The 19,338-nt window shown below is 46.6% G+C and overlaps 1 protein-coding gene across 1 annotated transcript in view; it reads right to left on the reverse strand.

Annotated features, from left to right (window-relative positions):
• The window catches only part of ARHGEF28 (Rho guanine nucleotide exchange factor 28), a 142,393-nt gene extending 136,619 nt beyond the window's left edge, over positions 1–5,774 (reverse strand). The window contains 1 exon segment of the mRNA XM_017350622.3: positions 5,581–5,774. Coding sequence (XP_017206111.2) covers positions 5,581–5,665 — 85 coding nt within the window. The 5' untranslated portion in view covers positions 5,666–5,774.
• Positions 5,775–19,338: the final 13,564 nt, after the last annotated feature.

Genomic DNA, 19,338 nt, shown 5'->3' on the forward strand with positions numbered 1-19,338 from the left:
AGGATGATAAGCAGATAAAATGATCTGTGCAGACCAACACAACATGCAGCACCACCCTACCTTGCTGAACCCCGTGAGTCAGCCATCCACAAGACCAGGCTCTCCCCTCACTGTGATGCACTCTCGGTCTGCCTGTCTCTGCCCATTTGTGTAGGAGGCCCACCCCACCTGTCAAAACTCCCAGCTCACCATGGACTACTGAAGTGACCGCCTTTCCATGAGCCCCCATCTCGACCTGACCTCTTCACCCTGCCCTTCAACAGCAATTTGTCCCGAACTCTCCTATGGAAGTGAATCACACACCTGAACAAATACACAGTGGCCCCTCCTCAAAACCAGGAGTCCCCTGCACATGGGACAGTCAATTGCTAGACTCCCTTCCACCCACAGAGCTTAATGGACAAAGATACCTTGCCTAAGAATTTGAGCTAACCAGAAACGGGGGCAAAATCACTTTCCAAAATTTGGCCATTTGTTTAACCAAGGGCCACCAGGACTACGTAGCTGTGTTCATTGGCAAATGGCTTGCCACTTCCTAACAAAGGTAGGCCTCTGAGCATAGCCTCACACTGAATCTGCACTCACGGGATCTTCTTGGAGACCTGAAGAGATCTCGGGGAGTTATGTCACCTTTAGGAAAGGGTTTCTCTTCCTTAATAAAGACCTCTGTGGTGACTTCTTCCTCCGCTGGTACTCAAGCATCCTTTGGGAAATTTCTGGACCGGACACAAGCACTCCCAAGTCTCTGTATGTATTCAAAGCAACTTCATAAAAGAAAGGGGAAGAGGAAAAGAACAGGGAAGCCCGTGAGGTCAGAGTAACTGCCCTCTAACCATGAGCCTGGAAACCTCCGGAACGCGTCATTCTAAATTCTTCCCGGGTCAAGGACTATTTTTCAGATCAGGTACCCACCCTCTGAACATTAACTAAGGGGTCTCCTGAGAAGGCCACCAGGCACACCCAGGGTCTCCCAAGGCGTCTGCCTCCATCTGGGACAAACCTTGAACTTTCCAGGAAGTACTCTGACCCCAACCTTTGCTCAATTCTGGCCTCTTCTTCTCCTAAGCCAACTGACAGATAACCAGTGCTCCAGGCCTCTGAGCATCCGGCTCCAGCCCCACGTGAGTAATGTGTGTGAGTGCCACATCAGTGTGTGGGCAAGGCACCAGGACAGGACGGCACTGCCATCTTGCTTGTCCACAGTCTCCCTTGTCATCTCTCTTGCAAGTCAATAATTCACAGAAGACAGGCAGGAGCTAAGATGACAATACACATGACACCCTGGGGCCCCAGGGCAGCTACTTACTCTGCTAAGAGTGGCGAGACCTACTGGGAAGAACAAAACCTCTGAAGCCCAGTGTCCTGATTCCATGCCTGGCTCTGCCTGAGACTAGGACAAGGGCTCAGAAGCTAGTAGGACACTATGAGCCACCCACTGGCTCTGATCTGAGGAAATTCATTTGCCTGCTGTGGGCCTCAAGCCCCAGTTAATAAGTAAAGATGGTAATTACATGTAACATATGAGTGCAGGTCTTTTACATGCAACACACAAGTGCAGGTCTTTTATATGTAACACATGAGTGCGGGTCTTTTGCATGTAACACATGACTGCAGGTCTTTTACATGTAACACATGATTACAGGTCTTTTACAAGATTACACATGTGCACGACACTTAGAGGCCACCCTATTCTACCGCAATTACCGCGGCCCCAGTTTCCTGGTTTGGCTTTGGAAATAACTTTAAGACTGTCTAAGCCTCAGTGCCTTCACCTATAAAACAGAGATAATATCCATATTGCAGCGTTATTTTGAGAATCAGACATCATAAATGTAAAACACTTACTATGACCTGCTAAACGGTAGTTATTAAGATTAATAAGGTGCCACATAAATATTAGCTGACTGTGACTACAGAACATCTGCTGCTATCCACACTCTCTAAGGCTGTCAGGTTTTCTGCTATACATTGTCTGCTTTGGCAACTACAGACCGGCTTTGCACCAGCAAAAGGAAAAAAGGAGGAAACAAAGCACGTCACACGGTGTCGCTGGAGAGGCGCATGCTCCGAGCTGGAGCAGGAGGGGGTGACAGCCACTGCGCAAGCCAAGAATCCTTCAGTATTGCTGGGGCCTCCTGTTTTCTACTAAGGTCTGCATTTTAAACATTGAGTGACAGCAGTAGGGGACTTTAGGTCAGATCCAATTTCTGTATCTTTAAGTCTTTGATTAGTAAACACCAAATGTTGAATTTCCTATGGAAACCAACACAGAGATCTAGGCATTCCTAGAGCCTCTGAAGCAGAACAGTAGTGGGTTGGGGCCTGCTCCAGCGATTAACCACTGGGCTCCCGGGACAGCCTGCTCCAGGGTCACTCATGAAATGACACAGGATACACTTTGGACAGCGTGGCTTCACCACTTTCATCACACCCCTCTTCTCTCTCCTGGATACGAGTCACTTCCAAAGGCACCACTATGAAGTGACGCCCTTTTCCTTCTAAAGGCGCCAAGGTAAAGACAGTAGCAGGCACACTTTTTAGATGAAATATGGTGTTGGTGAGTTTGTGCGAATGATGCTGTCCTTGTTACCAAGTGCTCGCTCTCAGTGCCCACTCCCTGTCCACACAGCATTTGTCAGAGAGCAGGAAAACCAGCACTAACAAGAGGGTCAGGGCAGGGGAATAAAAACAGGGAATCAAAGACAGGAGATTCCTGACCAAATGCAAGTGAGGTTTGCAAAGGGCCAGAAACTGCAAGTCCTGAAAGCCCCCTCAGCAACTTCCCAGGAGACTGGAATCTGCATCTGAGGATGAGAGGGGAAAGTATGAGGCGTCCAAGCCACCGTAGTTTGTGAGGACGACTGCAGCACCGCTACCATCCCCTACAAGCAGAAAGATGGCGGCTCTCCACAAACTGGTCATCTGGGAGGACAATCGTATTTCCTGTTCTTTCTACCACTAGAACATCTGGCTTCCGGGAGCCAATGCTGAGGGCCCTGCAGGCGAGGACAGCGCCTGGCACTACAGGAACACTTGCTGAACACAGGAATAATTCCCATCACTCCAGGGTCCTCTACAAAATGGGCTGGCTGGACCAGGTTGTCTCAAAGCAGGTGTAGGTCCTGGGACTCCACCCGTCGACTTCACTCTTCACAACGACCACACTATCACTGAATGAAAAAGAAAAGCTACCCACCCCAGCCTTCTGCTACCAACCTGGTTTTCATTCGGCCCTTGTTTGTCAGCAGCAAATAGTTAATCATTTTCATACCCTGGGTACTTGCTTTCACTTGAATCAGGTTTAATTTATACATAGTTCTGTGATGACTAGATTCTGTTAAAGCTCAAACTGGCTGTGCTCCAACTTTGGATTTAAAGCAAGAGCGTGGTGAACACAGCCCCTGCAAGTGCGCTGGCCTCCCCAGGCTGTCACAGGCCTCCTGGCCACCTCCAGGCTGTCCAGGTCCCAGGCACGGGCTGCTGGTCAGTCAGAGAGTAGAAAACAAAGCCACACAAAGCAGACACCTCCTGCCTGTACCTGCCCAGAGGTTTTCAAGTCGCACAGAACAGCTCCTGCCCTCGGGAGACCTCAGAGTACCAGGGCCGCTCACGCTCACCCTCAGGTATTACGCTGTAGGGTACAGCTGCCCTCCTAGAAGTACCTGAAGTGTCCTTATTAGTTTGCTCTAGGGAATACTTTCAAGTTTACAGGAAAGCTGGACGAATCACAACAGCACAGGCAAACACCCATGTAAACTGAGATTTGCCCATTGTTGTCATTTACTCCATTTTCTATTGGCACACAAGCCTGCTTTTACAAACACATGCTGTGTTCCCTTGTGTGTATCTTTTTCCTTAACCCATTTATTGTTTATTATTTATAAATTACTTATATTTAAATTATATATTTGTTTATATATTTATATATGGTAAGTATATTTTTATTATATTTTGACATTTCATATATATTTATTTATATATAATGAAGTATTTACCATTTCCTAAACCCATTTATCATGGCCCTTTAATATATACCTCTATCCCTCAGAGATACACAGGCTTTTCTGTTAAAATACTATTTGTATAAATCCCTTTCTTATGACATCAATAAAATGAATAAAATGGAAAGAACCGTTTTCATAGATCTAAATTAAGAAGAAAATGATTATAGAATTAAATGTGTGTGTATAAAGTTACTTGAAAATAGATCTTAGTGAAAAATAAGAATGGGAATAGGAGAGCGAAGAGGAAGAAGGGTGGGTACAATGGGAAGAATCACTATGTTCCTGAAGTTGTATTTAGGAAACACATGAAGTTTATATTCCTTACATAAAAGGTTTCTTGGGAAAAAAAAATCATTTAAAATGTAACAAGAAAATAGTACATGGATCCAAGCTAATCAAGTCCCCGGCGCAATTTCAGTTGAGCAGAACCCAAAATGTGCTCACTCTGAAGCCTCACCCTGGCCGGCCAATTCACCTTATTCCTGGAACTGGCCTTGCTCAAAGCCAAAGAGAAAACAACAACAACAAAAAAGCAACCACTTCCATTCTGTTTTAGAAGGAAAGAAGAAGATCCTTGAAGCTGGGGTGCATTCTAGGCTGGCCGAAGTGCAGGTGGCACAGGAAGTCCTTCTGCTCTACGAGGCAGGCCTGGTCCCACAGCAGCACGCAGCAGGGACGCCTCAGAAGCCCACCTGTGCTGCCAGCAAAAGCTCATGCGGATATTCCTTGTCCGAGTGCATCACAGATATTATCTCGGGAGTCCCTACCCAAGGAGAGAGGTAGGAAGGACTCCTCACCATCTTTCTTGCTTTTCTAACCCTCAGAAGCCAACAACGGCCACTTGCTAAGCCCAGCAGCGACTCAGGGCAGCACACTGCCCCGGAACTCGGCCTGCTCCTTGGTGTCCGAGGCTTGACCACAGAGAGGGTGGCAAGAAAGAGGCAATAATGTAAGCCCACCACAGTATTAATCCCACTACCAATCAGTGGATCTTCTTCCTCTGAGCTAAATGATTTTGCAGGCTTGGTGATTATTTTTAGTGAGCTTTATGTTATAATTTCTGTTGAAATTAGTATTTGAAATTCTCCTCCTTCTAACAACTGAAAAAGTCAATAAAACAGCATTGCTTATGTACAAAAGATGTAATAACCATATGCTCGCACACTAAAACAAAAGCAGAAAGCGGGGGTGGAACACATGCGTCATGTGCCGTATATCCCAGGAGGACTGGAAATGTTTAAATCAACAGGACTCTTTACTGTCAGGGTAACTCCAAGGTAACTCTGATTAAATGAATCCAAAACATTGACCTTGAACTAAACTATCATTTTTTTAACAGAGTCACTCCCGCATACTAAGACCAAGGGGGCTACAAAGAGAAAGGAACAGAAGAGGAAAGAGGATTTTCCCCCCAGAAGTCTACCTGCAAAACATTTCTACAGAGAAGAGTTTTCTAAAGACGTGTATAAACATGTGCTTCATCCCAAAACAGGCTGGCAAAGAAACAAGGAGAAAGGCGAGCATATGAAGTCGTCCCACTTTGGCTCTGTGGAAAAGAAAAGATACCGCGATCTACCTTGCTTGGATGCCCTTCGGCGAATCTTCATTTTGGGAAAGGAAGGCCAGGAGTAGTTAAAAGGTGAGTCGGAGTCGGAATCCATCCTTCTGTGTTGGCGAAGTGAACGGATTCCACAGTCCGCTCAGGAAGAACTCGTCCCGGCCAGGAGGCAAGCCTCCCGCGTGATGTAGAAGGAAGGAATGAAGCTGGATGAAACAGCTCCCCAACACCGGGGAGGGAGAGGCAAGCAGTGTTTTGCTTGCTTCGGGCGCTCAGGCATGTAGCCCGACAAGGAGGCTGTAAATATTAAAGCCACGCCAGGCCAGGGAGAGGGGGAGCGCGGGGGAGCTAAGCGCCTCGCCGATACATCGCAGTCCAGTTATTCAAAAGGTCGCTGGGAGCAAATGAATCATTAACTCCCCTCGTCTTGGTGCTGGCAATGGAAATAAAGAAGGAAGGTAGCTGGGAATTGAAAGAGAGCTGCCTGTGACCCAAGGAAAGCTTCCCAAGGCAGGCGCTTGTTTCGCTGTGAAGCCGGAAGATCGCCTCTCCACAAAGCCACCCTCTGCGCTGCTGGGAGATGAAGGTTGAGGCTTATGTGTGTGGACAGCCAGAAAGCTCGATGCACAGGCAAAGGCAGGCCAGCGGATTCGGGCTAGGGCTCTTTCCAGGGCATTCTGTGCTCTCACATCACGGGCGGCCTGAACAGCTTTGCAAATCTAGGAGCCAAACAGCTCGGATAGCCCACTGAACAATCAGTCTGCCTGTCCTTTTCATCTTCAAGCAGCTGGAAGCTTTAACTTCCAGGCAGAACTGCACTCATCTCTGGGATCTGTGCAAACTCATCTCCTACCGCTCAGCACAACTGGGGCATTCTCATGAGCCGTAAACAAGTTTGGCCATCGATCCCAAGGATTTGGGCGCCTTTATGACTTGGGTCTATACTTTCAGTCCATCTCAATAGAGCTAGTGACTAATTCACCACAAGCCAACCGTTCTTGCACAGTCTCCCTAAACAATTCCGCAGTAATTAGCATTCAGTAGAAGCCTATTGCTGCCTCCCCATAAATCATGGTGATGCTCAAACTTCTTCCCCGCTTCTCCAGGCACACAGATGAGCTCAACTACAGCGACAAGGGTCCAAGGCAGCATATCCCGAGTCTTAAGAGGGAAGGCTCATTCAGCATTTCTTTTAGTAGCAGTAATAGCAAGGTGTGTTGTGTGTTTTGTTTTGTCGACTGATGCCCAAAGACACCACAGGACCTCAGACACCAGATAAGGATCCATGCGACTCTGCAGGTTTGCAACATGACAGGATGCATCTGAAGTAGCATTCATCACTTCAATTATTTTCCAAGTTGTTGGCAGTATCAGGCCATGCTGTGCAGGAAAACAGCTGCATCGCCTGCTCTGTGACAGCTAATCCTGTCTGAATGGGTAGAGCTTGATGGAGTGGCACAGACAGAAGAGGAGAAAGGGGAGAAGCCAGTGAAGTTCAAATTCAAATCAAAGTCTGAATTACATAAATCACCACTGTGTTTTTATATGGTTTGCTACGTAAACATACGACTGGGAAACAATACAACTAAAACATAGTTGCAAGCATTGCAACCAAGAGCAAAGAACTGCAAACATATTTTCTAGTCTGTGTCATTTTATTGAGGAATCATTGCATTTTGTTCTTAGTAAGCAGAGTATAGTTATAAGCATAAATTACAGCAGGTAAAGGAGCTTACGTTCATATAGAGCTGGGAAGGCAGCTCTGCTTGCCACTATACCACCAACGCCTCCCCACACAGATCTTTAAAAAAAAATACAGAGTCATCAGGATGAGGATTTCCCTTCAGTCTGTTTTAGAGCCCAACCGGCTGCCTGGGACCCTGTGGGCCTTTGCTGAATGAACGAAAGATTTACAACCTGCAGGTGAAGTGCCTTCACGTGACAGCTATGGTAATTTTTGTATCTGCTGATTAAAAACATGTCTTGACAGAAAATCTACAAGAATTCCTATGAGGTGTTTAGAAACATAGATAACAATATTTAATCTGTATTTGTTTTTAGGAAGGTATTTAGGGGTAGAAAAAAGCCACTGTGCTGTGAGCTCCACAGAGCACTTGGGCTGTGTGCAGGTCCATGGCGCCCATGGCTGTCTCCACTGGCACGGGCACTCATCAGACACAAACCACACGCTGACTCTGGACAGCCTGCTAGCATTCTGCATTGCCACTCTTTTTAGGATGCATCTTGGAAGTGTGAATTACAGAGAGAGAGAGAGAGAGAGAGAGAGAGAGAGAGAGAAATCCACTGGTTCACTTGCCAAATGGCCACAACAGCCAGGCAAAGCTGGAAACCAGGAGTTTCATTCAGGTCTCCCAGGTGGGTGCAGGGGCCCAAGGACTTGGGCCATCTTCCACTGCTTCCCAGACGCATCAGCGGGGAGCTGGATCCAAGCGGAGCAGCCAGGACTTGAACCAGTGCCCCTGCGATGCTGGCACTGCAGACAGCAGCTTAGCCTGCTGTCCTGCAGCACCAGCCCCCATCACTGCTCTTGAAAGACCCTCTGAAATGCCAAATTTCTGAGGAGGTGAGAACCTCCAAAGCCCTCATTCTGAATTGATGGTGGCGGTTTCTGTGGACCCTTGTTTCACCAAAGGTGTGGGATGCCGTATTTTTCTATTTTCCTGGTGCTGTGGGAAAGAGGGAAACACGATTTGATTAAAGTACAAACAGAATTAAAGTAATATGACCCACGGAGCTGGTCAGAAATGTGATCACGTGTTTTCAGGGGGCTACCGCTGTAGAGAGCGGAGTCTAGGGCAGGGTTTCTCTAAGGGCATCAGCAGCAAGGGAAATAATCCATTTAAAATTCAGATTATGAGACCTGTTGAATCAATCTCTGGGGGTGGTCCAGGAACCTGCACTTAAAACAGGCACCAACCTCCAACCCAGGCAATCCTCATGCCCAGAGAAGTTTTTAGAGCCACTGAACCAGAGACTGATGCACCACAGGTCAGCAAGCTCCCGGAGCAGGCAGCTGCTTCCCTGAGCTTCAGTGACAGATCAGAACTTCAGGGCAACAGCCAGACGGAGACGCGTGAACTTCGTAGAAGCATTTCTATTGAGTCAGGTGCCAGTAGATTTGTCTGAACCTAATTTTCTTCAAAGCAGTCCTTTCTGACCAGTTACATACTACTTGATGATTAACACAGAAATATTTCTTCTTTTAAAAGACCTATTTATTTGAAAGGCAGAGTTACAGAGAAAGAGAGAGAAAGAGAGAGAGAGGCAAAGCTTCCATCTGCTGGCTCACTCCCCAAATGTCCACAATAGGCAGGGCTGGGCCAGACCAAAGCCAGGAGCTCCATCCAGGCCTCCCACATGGGTAGCAGGGACCCAAGTACTTGGGCCATCTTCCAGTGCTTTCCCAGGTGCTGCAGCAGGGAGCTGGCTTGGAAGTAGAGCAGCTGGGACTCCAGCCAGTTCTCACAGGGGCTGCCAGAGTCACAGGTGGTGGCCTAGGCCCCAGACAACAAACCTTCAGAACTACCCAGCCAACACACATGAACTTCGTACTCCAGATATCAAGAGGGTTCCCGGTTCCCAGTGTCCTCATCTGCTTTTCCAGTTATCAAATTTATCAAATTTTTTTGAAGAATGCAGTGATTTCCACTGACCAGCACAGCACAATTAACACTGAAAGTGAGGTGGAAAATATCATTTGCACCTTCCCCTTCAATTCTAGGCCAGCTCATTTTCTTGCTTACCAAAGAATTTCTCCTGAATGGAGCAGGGGGGTCACTTATCTCATTTTCTATAATTGCATGTAAATTAATTCACAACGTTATTTACATCTCATTCACATTCAGTGTGTGACCCTCTTTGCTTTGACGGGTTGATTACAATTGTAGCTGGCAGATATATCACCAGGCTACCTGGTCCCCAGAAATCTTACAAACATTGCAATGCTGGAGTATGAAGGAGTATGAATGACCTCCTGTGAGATGCCTTCATCTCACTCTGCCTTCTTTCATTAGAAAAGCCCTTCCTTAGAAAATAACCTCTATGTGGTTATAATCATCCAGGGCAAATGCTGCTGCCTTGAAGGTTCAGCTTTCTGGAAGACCCCTATGGAAATGTTTTATCATCCTCAACATTTATGCATACACACACACACACACACACAAACACACACAATCACCTGCTGCTTTATCATCAACACACACACACATACACACACATCACCTGCTGCTTTATCATCATCGACACACACACACATACACACACACACACACACACACATCACCTTCTGCTACTGTGGCTTGAATGTCCCCAAGTTCCTGTCCTGGGATCTTATCCCCAAGGCAACAGTATTGGGAGGTGCAGCCCACCCTCATGTAGGAATCAATGCTGCTACCGGGAGTGGCTTAGTTACCAAGGGAGTGCATTTGTTACAAAAGCGAGTCCAACCTTGCTCTCTGTAGCCTCTGCCTTCTCTTGCCCTTCTGCCTTCTGCCATGGAAGGCCCTCACCACATGCTAGCACCATGCTCTTGGATTTCCCAGCCTCCAGAACTCCGAGACAAACAACTCTGTTCACTGTAAATTACCAGCGTCACATATTCTGTTACAGCACCAGAAAATGCACTATGAGATCTTTTAATCTCTTCAAAGCAGTATTTATATTTTGATTTGAATTATAGCATTTCCTTATCATCCAATGGGCGCCAAAATTCCTTGAGGGAAGGAACTACGTCTTACTCACATTTCTACAAAATCACAAGCTAAAAAAAGAAAAACCATGGTTTTGAGATATACATGTCTGGGCTCAATTAGCAGCTCTGTAACTTATTTACTTGGTGGTCCTGACCAAGTCATTTATAACTTTCTGAACCTTAGTTGTCACATATAAAATATGTATTATAAAAAAAGAGTACTGTGAAGATCAAATGAAATTATAGCAGTAAAGAACTTAATACAACAATGTTTAATAAGCTTTAAAAACAGTCATTTGGCACAGCTGCATGGAATACTTGCGTCCCGTCTCGGGGTGCCTGGGGTTGAGTCTTGGCTCTGCTCTGTTCCAGCTTCCTGCTAATGTGCACCCCAAGAGGCAGCAGTGATGGCCCAAGTCCTTGGGTCCCTACCATCCATATGGGAGACCCAAACTCTGTAGCTGGCTCCCGGCTTCAGCCTCGCCTAGCCCTGGCTGATCCGGGTGTGTGGGGAGTGAAACAGAGAACAGGAGATATAAATACATGTTTAAAACCAAAAATATATATAATTGTTAAATCTAAGTTTCTGTTTCATTATATTTTTCTTCTATATTACAGACACTAGAGCATCTAATCTTGACCTCAGGAGTGATGATTTGAATTTCAAAACTGAGGCGTGGCAATGCAAGGACGTTCCAGGAGAATGAGAGCAAGCCAGCAACAGGAGGGAGAGGAGCAGAGGGAGCATTTGCTTCGCTGTGCTCCATTCTAGGCCACCAGCGCCCGAGTGTTTAACACTACTAGACACCATTCTTATAAAGTCATAAAAAACTTAGACAAAACAAGGCAGGGCCTCTGAGGCCAGGGCAAGTCTTTCCTGGAAACCTGAGTCAGTTCAGGGACCATTTAAATACACACCACATCGTCGGCAGCCTGGGCTCCCAGCGTCAGGTACACATTAGGGAGAGTCAAAGCCTTCCTGAAAAATCCCTGAGAAGTCTCCAGGCCCTCTCGCAGCAGACCCAACAAAGGCAGGTCTACCTGAACCCATGCTGGTCCCTAGGGTGGAGCCCTGGCAACTGGCGCCACACTGTGCAGAATGAGGATCTTCACCGCACTCTACCAGAGAGGCTGGAGGGAGCGAGGCACTCCTACCTCCAGTCTGCCACTCACTTCAGACTCCGGGGCCGCCTGAGGTGTAAGTGATTTCCACCCAACCTCCCTCCCCCCCTCCCTCCCCAAAGTTTTTTTGCAAGGCCTATAAAATCAAATTTTCCTAATACAGATATGAACTGAGAACATGGTGATTCATAAATTTTCTTTTTTATAAATATCTTGTTATAACATTACCTACTTTTTAAATATTTATTTAATTATTTGAAAGGTAGAGTTACAGAGAGAGAGCAAGAGAGACAGAGAGAGAGAGAATCTTCCAATCTTTGGTTCACTCCCCAAGTGGCCTCAATAGCAGGACTGGGCCAGGTTGAAGCCAGGAGCCTCTTCCCGGACTCCTATGTGGGTGCAAGCCCCTGGGCCATCTTCTGCTGCTTTCCTGAGCACATTAGCAGGGACCTGGATGGGAAGAGCAGCCAGGACTTGAACCAGCACCCCTATGGGATACCAGCTCTGTAGGCCACAGCTTTAACCACTGAGCCACACTGCCAGCCCTGCAGGCCAAGGCTTTAACCCACTGAGCCAAGTGCCAATTCTTGTAAATCTTCATGACTGGAATTACGGATGGCACCTTTCTGAAAAAATCAGGATGCTTTGATCTTACCTACCTTTATTATTCTTATTTATCTGAAAACACACATACACACACACACACACACACACACACACGTTCCTGCAGAGTTTCTGATGTGCCTCTGACATCACCCGATTTTCTAAAAGAAAAAAAATGAGGTCAATCTGGGAGGTCAGCAAGATGAAACTACCTGTAGATGATCTGTCTGCATACAATAAAGACAAAAAATGGAATTAGCAAAACACCTCCGAGCCGGAAAATAACGGATTTGCAGACAGAAGGGACAAGTTGAAGAACGCATTGTATCTCAGTGTCCCCTCCACCACCCACGTTTAATATCACTACCAAGACAGTGCTGCCTTGAAGATTCTCTGAGGGGAGAAAAGACCTTCGCGAGCCTCTTTTTCAATATTGAAGTTCCTGAGCGTAATACGGCACATGTGCAAAGTTGTTCTGAATAACAAATTGGCAGGGCTTGCGCTTCTATCTGGCGTGGGCTGCTGTGGAGGGTGGCAGTGAGGGGCCTGCAGGTGGCAGAAGCAAGGACGGGAGCCGTGAGTCTCAGCAGAATGGGAGAGGAGGTGGAGGGGGCAGCACTGGAAAATATCTCGTTCTGGCCAACACAGGGAGACATCCCTGCTGGAGGAAGAATCCTCGGACACAGAGCAACACCTAGAATTACGCTGTCCGTCTATTCAGATCATGTTCCGATCCCGATTTGCCTAAACTCCTAAAAAAGAAAAGTTCCTTATCTGCCATACACTGATTCACAGACTTCCTTTCATCAATTTCAAGATTTTAAGTTCAATTTAATGTTCCACTGACTGTTATATGGTCATTCACACACAAATAAGTTAACTATGAGGTTTTGGCTAAGAGTTTAAATAATTAAGTTCAACATAAATTCTAAACTATTAACTCCACAGCTCTGATGCCAAAATGCACATAAAACGTGATGCATCATGCTGGTTTATTAAAATGGCTGTTTGGGCAGGAAGTTGGTGCAGTGGTTAAGACAGGACTGGGGAAACCCACATCCCATATTGGCTTTGTCCCAGACTCCAGCTTTCTGCCAATGCACACCCTGGGAGGCAGCAGGTGACAGCCCAAATAGTTGAGTCCTTTTCTCCCACGTAGGAGACCTGAATCAGGTCCCTGGCTCGTGGCTTCAGCCTGGCCTCACCCTAGCTACTCTGGGCATTTGAAGAGTAAACCATTAGATGGGAGATTGCTATCTGTACGTGTCTCTCTGACTTTCAAATAAATAAATAAATGTTAATTTTGAAAGAACCGGCTCATCTTGTATATGCTACTGGGATGTTGCTGCTTCCAGACACTCTCAACATACAGTTCGAGGAAAGATGTATGTGCATGCTAGCCGGTGCACACAGGCAGAGCTGCAAATATTTCTCTCTGCAGCTGTGCACATCTGTATTAATTTAGGTGACCAGCACGCCGATGTCTACAGCTGTAATCTGTTACCACACGGATCATTGTACTCCCCTGGCCTTCCCACTCCAACAGTGAGAAACCTGGCACCTACCATCCATGATCCATGGACTGAATTGCTCAGCGCCGGTATACATGTGTGGTGATCTCACACGTGATAACACACACCTCTGTAAGAAAACTTGATCAACTAGAGGTTAGTGCTAAGTCAAGTTTTCTGCCTTTATTGGAGATGCCACTCATTTCCAAAGTTCCTTAGGTCTACACGTCCCCTCCCTTCAGCCAGTCTGTTCTCTCTTGTGAGTTAGACTGTCTCCTCATGCTCTGCATTCCTTCCTATCGTCTCCCCGCCTGACATTTACTTGTAGACATTAAATCCATTCTGTGTGCTGTAAAGTTCTATGGATTTTGACAAACGCATATTGGCCTGGATGTACAAATAAAGAATCATACGGAATAATTTCACCACACACACACAACGATGCAGACGTATAAAAACAATACAGCAAAGGGTCACTCTGCCCACAAAGTAGCATCAGATTATTACTCAAGGTTAAAATAAACATCCATGACACCACACAAACTGAAATAAGTCATTGCTTCAGTAAGTCGTGGAGGAGGGGGCTATAGCCCTCTCAGGTAGAATTCCAAGTAACTGACGTGGGCACCCCACCCATAAGGAAGTGTACAGAAACTCCCTGTCCCTAAAGTGTGGGCTTCCCATCGTCACCTCCTCCCAATGTCTATAGCAAGGGGAGGGGGCAGGGAACAGCGACTTCCAGTGGGGCAACCAGTAATCAAGGGGAACAGCAACAGTGACAGACAATGATGACAGCCCCGTGATGGAAGCGGCCCTTCACCTACGTGGTCGTCCAAAAGCTCACAGACAGATCTCACTCAAGGGACATCATACAAAATACCTGACAGGTACTCAAAAGTGTCGAGAGCATGAAAAGCAAGGAAGGTCTGGGGAACTAGCCCAGCCAAGGAGTCTTGGGAAATATGGTAACTAAATAGAATATGAGGACCTGGATGAGATCCTGGGGCAGAAAAAATGAAATTCAGTAAAAAGTAAGCAAATCTAAATAATGTATATAAATCTAAAACTGTTCTAAAAATAAAATTTTATTTTTAAATTTAAAAAAATGGGGGCAAAAGTTTAGAATCTATGTTGACTCAATGTGAAATCAATGCAAAAGGAATGGATACACCTCTTATTGAGATAGGTGGACTGTGAGTATTCAATTCCACTTTACTTTGCTTATGTTCCTATTATGTGAAGTTACTATGTAACTCTGATGGAGCTAATTAGACATTAGGATGTTTGATACTGACAATAATTCTGATTGATCAGAAACAAATACTTCGGGGTTAATACAGTCCCATGTGAAGTTCCCATTGGGTGTCTGTGGGGTAGGTGATTCCATCACAGAGCAACTGAAATCTGACTGGAAGACAAAGGTCGAGAACCCGGCTGGGCTGGCGTTACAGCAAGGTGAGTAAAGCCGCCTCCTGAGACACAGGCATGGACTCCGCTGCAAGTCTCAGCTGCTCCACTTCCAATCCAGCTTCTTGCTAATGGCTTAGGAAGCGGTGGAAGACGGCCCAGGTGCTTGGGTCCCTGATACCCAGGAACCAGTCAACGGAAAGTCTCTCTCTCTCTCTCTGCCCCCCCTCCCACTCTGTAAATCTGCCTTTCAAATAAATTAAATTAAGTTAAACTAAAAGGATAAAGAAGAACTGGCGGAGGCCACCTGGCTCAGTGCAGTTTTCCTCTCACGTGTGAGACACCTTCGGCCACCCCCTCTCTTCTGGTCGCTGTGTTTCTTTTCATTAGCATGAAGGCACTACAGACTGTTTCCCAGTGGACCCCTGCTTGAGCTCCGATGGCGTCACTTCTCCCCATACCACAGCTACACGTCCCTTTAGGGGCCTCTCACAACGTGCAGCCTAACTTCAGATGGCTCTCCCCTGAAGTAAGGGCCATGTTCCTGACAATGCCTTCCAAGTGAGCCACTCTGAAAGTTAAAGAAGTTGTCCCAGTAAAATGTTAGCGCTCCTGCTGCCTGGCATGAAAGCCAACCAGAATCCCAAGCGCCCTAGCGTCCCTTCCAAAGATCAACTCCTGGATACTCAGCTCAAAAGACAAAGCCAAGCCTAAATTCACATAGCTGTGCTTCATTGCAGTGAGCCCCTGCCCAGGGAGCCCCTGCCGGAGGTTCTTTCGGCAGTGCCTGTAGTCTGAACTGCTTTAACACAAGAAACGGAAAGAAATTCTTGGGGCTCATTCTAACTTTCCATAAAGCAAATATTATCAATACCATTCCAGAATATATTTTTTATTTTTCATTTATCTCATGCTTTACAAAGTAGTCGTAATTTTTCTTAAGATGTTATACTTGTTTGAAATTTATAATCTAATAATTTTACTTAACATCGAAGCGAAGGGAACTTTAGGGACAGACCCTAAGGAATTTACTTATTCATTTTTTTTTAAGATTTATTTTATTTATTTGAAAGACAGAGTTACAGAGAGAGGCAGAGACAAAGAGAGAGGTCTTCCATCCACTGATTTACTCCCCAGATGGCTGCAACGGCCGGAGCTGCTGTGCCGATCCAAAGCCAGGAGCCAGGTGCTTCTTCCGAGTCTCCCATGTGGGTGCGGGGGCCCAAGGACTTGGGCCACCTTCTACTGCTTTCCCAGGCCACAGCAGAGAGCTGGACTGGAAGAGGAGCAGCCGGGACTAGAACTGGCGCCCATATGGGATGCTGCACTTCAGGCCAGGGCTTTAATCCACTGCACCACAGCGCTGGCCCCTGAATTAACTTATTCATTAAGCTGGTTTATTTGGGGCAGAGGAGCTTACTACAGAGAAGGAAAAAAATTAGAGTTCAGAAAAAGAACTGCCATTTTTCCCCTTCCTCCACTGCATTTCACAAATTCAGTTTGTAACGTGAAAGAAAAAGGAAACGTGGCAAGCGCCACCTGTAGTTAGTTCTAATGCAAACAGCAACATCTTTGTGACACTATGACAGTCCCTGATGGCATCAGTGCGAACACCAGTCACCACTTCCACCCCCGCCGTGTCTCCAAGTCCAACAGATGATGGCAAGTTAATCACGCGATTCCTTCTTGGTGTGCAAAAATGATTTTAATGGCTTAATCACCTCATTTCGAGTATGGAGATCTTTGCAGTGTCCTACTTCCCCAGATGTGCTATAGTATGCTGATAACCGCGCCACGTCTGCAGATCCAACACAAATGGGTGTCCCGTCCTCCTTTTCGCAGTTGCCTGGGATAAACACAGAATCCAAGAACACTCCCCTCCGTGGCTGCACCTGAGAGTCGCTGGGCCACTCCAGAACGCTTGATGTGCATTCTACACCACAGGCCAATTAATTCAGGCTCCTCTGGGGATGGAGCAAAGCTCCAATTCCAAGGGGAATAGTTTAAAAAAAAAAAAAAAAAGGCCAGCGCCGCGGCTCACTAGGCTAATCCTCCGCCTAGCGGCGCCAGCACACCGGGTTCTAGTCCCGGTTGGGGCGCCGGATTCTGTCCCGGTTGCCCCTCTTCCAGGCCAGCTCTCTGCTGTGGCCCGGGAGTGCAGTGGAGGATGGCCCAGGTGCTTGGGCCCTGCACCCCATGGGAGACCAGGAAAAGCACCTGGCTCCTGGCTCCTGCCATCGGATCAGCGCGGTGTGCCAGCCGCAGCGCACCGGCCGCGGCGGCCATTGGAGGGTGAACCAACGGCAAAAGGAAGACCTTTCTCTCTGTCTCTCTCTCTCACTGTCCACTCTGCCTGTCAAAAAAAAAAAAAAAAAAAAAAAAACACACACACACACACAGAATTACAGAGGGTTTGATTAGCAACCCCTGACCCTAGCCAACTTTCTCACTTTCTCACCACTCCTTTTTATTTTACATCTTTCAGAAAAAAAAAAAAAAAGGCCAAATATTAGACCCCTCTTTGTATCAAATAGCTTCCTAGACTTGGGGCTTAATAATTTTTTTTCACTCTGAAGAAAACAAAAAAAAGAAAAGGTATACATGTCCAAGAAGACTTTAGTTTCCTCATGTCTTATTGTAGTGTTTTATTAAACTAAAAAAAATCCTCCAAATGCTTTCTTTTAAATTGTGATAAAAATTCATCAATAATCCCCCACTGGTAGCAAGTGTTGTGGCATAGCGGCTAAAGACGTCACCTGTGATGCTGGCATCCCTTATGGGTGCCAGTTCGAGTCCTAGATGCTCCACTTCCAATCCAGCTCTCTGCTAATGGCCTAGGAAAAAGCAATGGAAGGTGGCCCAAGTGCTTGGGTTCCTGCACCCACATCGGAGGCCCAGAAAAAGCTCCTGACTCCTGCCTTCAGCGTGGCCCAGTCTCAGCCATTGTGGCCATCTAGCAGATGAAAGATTCTCTCTCTCTTCTCCTCTCCCTCTCTCTGTGTAATTCTAACTTTCAAATAAATAAGTAAATCTAAAAAATAAATCCTCCAATGTTCTCATTTAAAGAAAAATGCTCCATTCACATTCCACAAGGAGAACTTCAAGCAAACGATAAAGCCACACATACAAAAGGCAAGAACATGCTTGATAAGAACACCAAATTATGCTTAGAACACTCTGCAGAATCCCAGTAAGTTGCCAATTTTTACTACCAAAAACAATTGTTAAAATGTCAATAAGTGCAATAAGATTTCATTGACATGAATCAAAGAAATAAAAATTTGAGTCCGAATTTACACAAAAGAACTTGGTATTCCCAATGGCCTTCTTGGGATATTTCTCTGCCAAACAAAATCATTGCTAAGCTACAGGATGCGGTAGGAAGAAGACACCCTACACACACACACACACACACACACACACAGAGGCAAGAAAGAAGCAAATGCAATCCTCTATCCTGGGACGTGGAGAGAGGTCTGCCAAAAATTAGACATGGAAACTGATTTTCCAGAAGGGAAGAGCTCCACTGAGATTCTCCCCGCCTCCCCTTTTTTCCTTTGTGTTCATGTTTCACACAACATTCCTGAGATTTCTGCATAGAAACACAAGTGTTATTAAATAACAACCAACTGAGGGTCAGCTTCCACCTACATGAGTCCTAGCTCTTCCACTTCATGCTGAAGACCCTGTGCGGAGCCACCTCAAAACTTCATTTTCACAGGGGGACTTAAAAGGCAGTTTTATAGGCATTTATAGCTCAGGAACATTAATCCCACTTCCAAACCTTTAGTGAAGCCAAGAAGAAAAAGAGAAACCAACCTCAGTGGTTCTATGTGTTTGGCTGCTTGCCCAACTAGCACTACTGACTGTGCGGTGTCCTCCCAGGTCCAGGAGCCGCACAGATGCGCCCACAAACGGACATCCTGACAGCATATCCGACACTGCTCCTAACAGCCTGCTTCAGGGGTGCTCTACCCCTTCCTGGGGCTCACACTTGTCCTGGGCTTCCTGGGGGCTGGTTCTCCCTCCTGGCCCTGTCTACAGCGGTGAAAGGCTGGTTCTTTGGGGCTGGGATATCTACAGCTCCCATCTTGCTGTCTGCTTCCTTCTCTTCCCCACTGGTCTGTTTGGGCTCCGCTGGTTGGTTGGCTTTCAAGGTTTCCTTCCACGTCTGTCTGCCTGGTGCCCACCCTCACACCCTCAACAACCACCCAGCCGTTGTGGTCTCCTCATTTTACACAGAAGTCATGAACGACAACCGCAGGGACGTGAGCCAAGCCCCCAGTGGTGCCTGTGATTTGAGCCCTCACACGTGCAGATCAGGCCACCTTATGAGATCCACTGTGCACGTTAGATAAGGATAACGGGAGGGCTGTCTTGCCTAAAACGTTTGGGGAGGACAGATGGCATTTTACGTTTCTT

Source organism: Oryctolagus cuniculus, chromosome 14, assembly GCF_964237555.1.
Source record: "Oryctolagus cuniculus chromosome 14, mOryCun1.1, whole genome shotgun sequence".
Lineage (NCBI taxonomy): Eukaryota > Metazoa > Chordata > Mammalia > Lagomorpha > Leporidae > Oryctolagus > Oryctolagus cuniculus.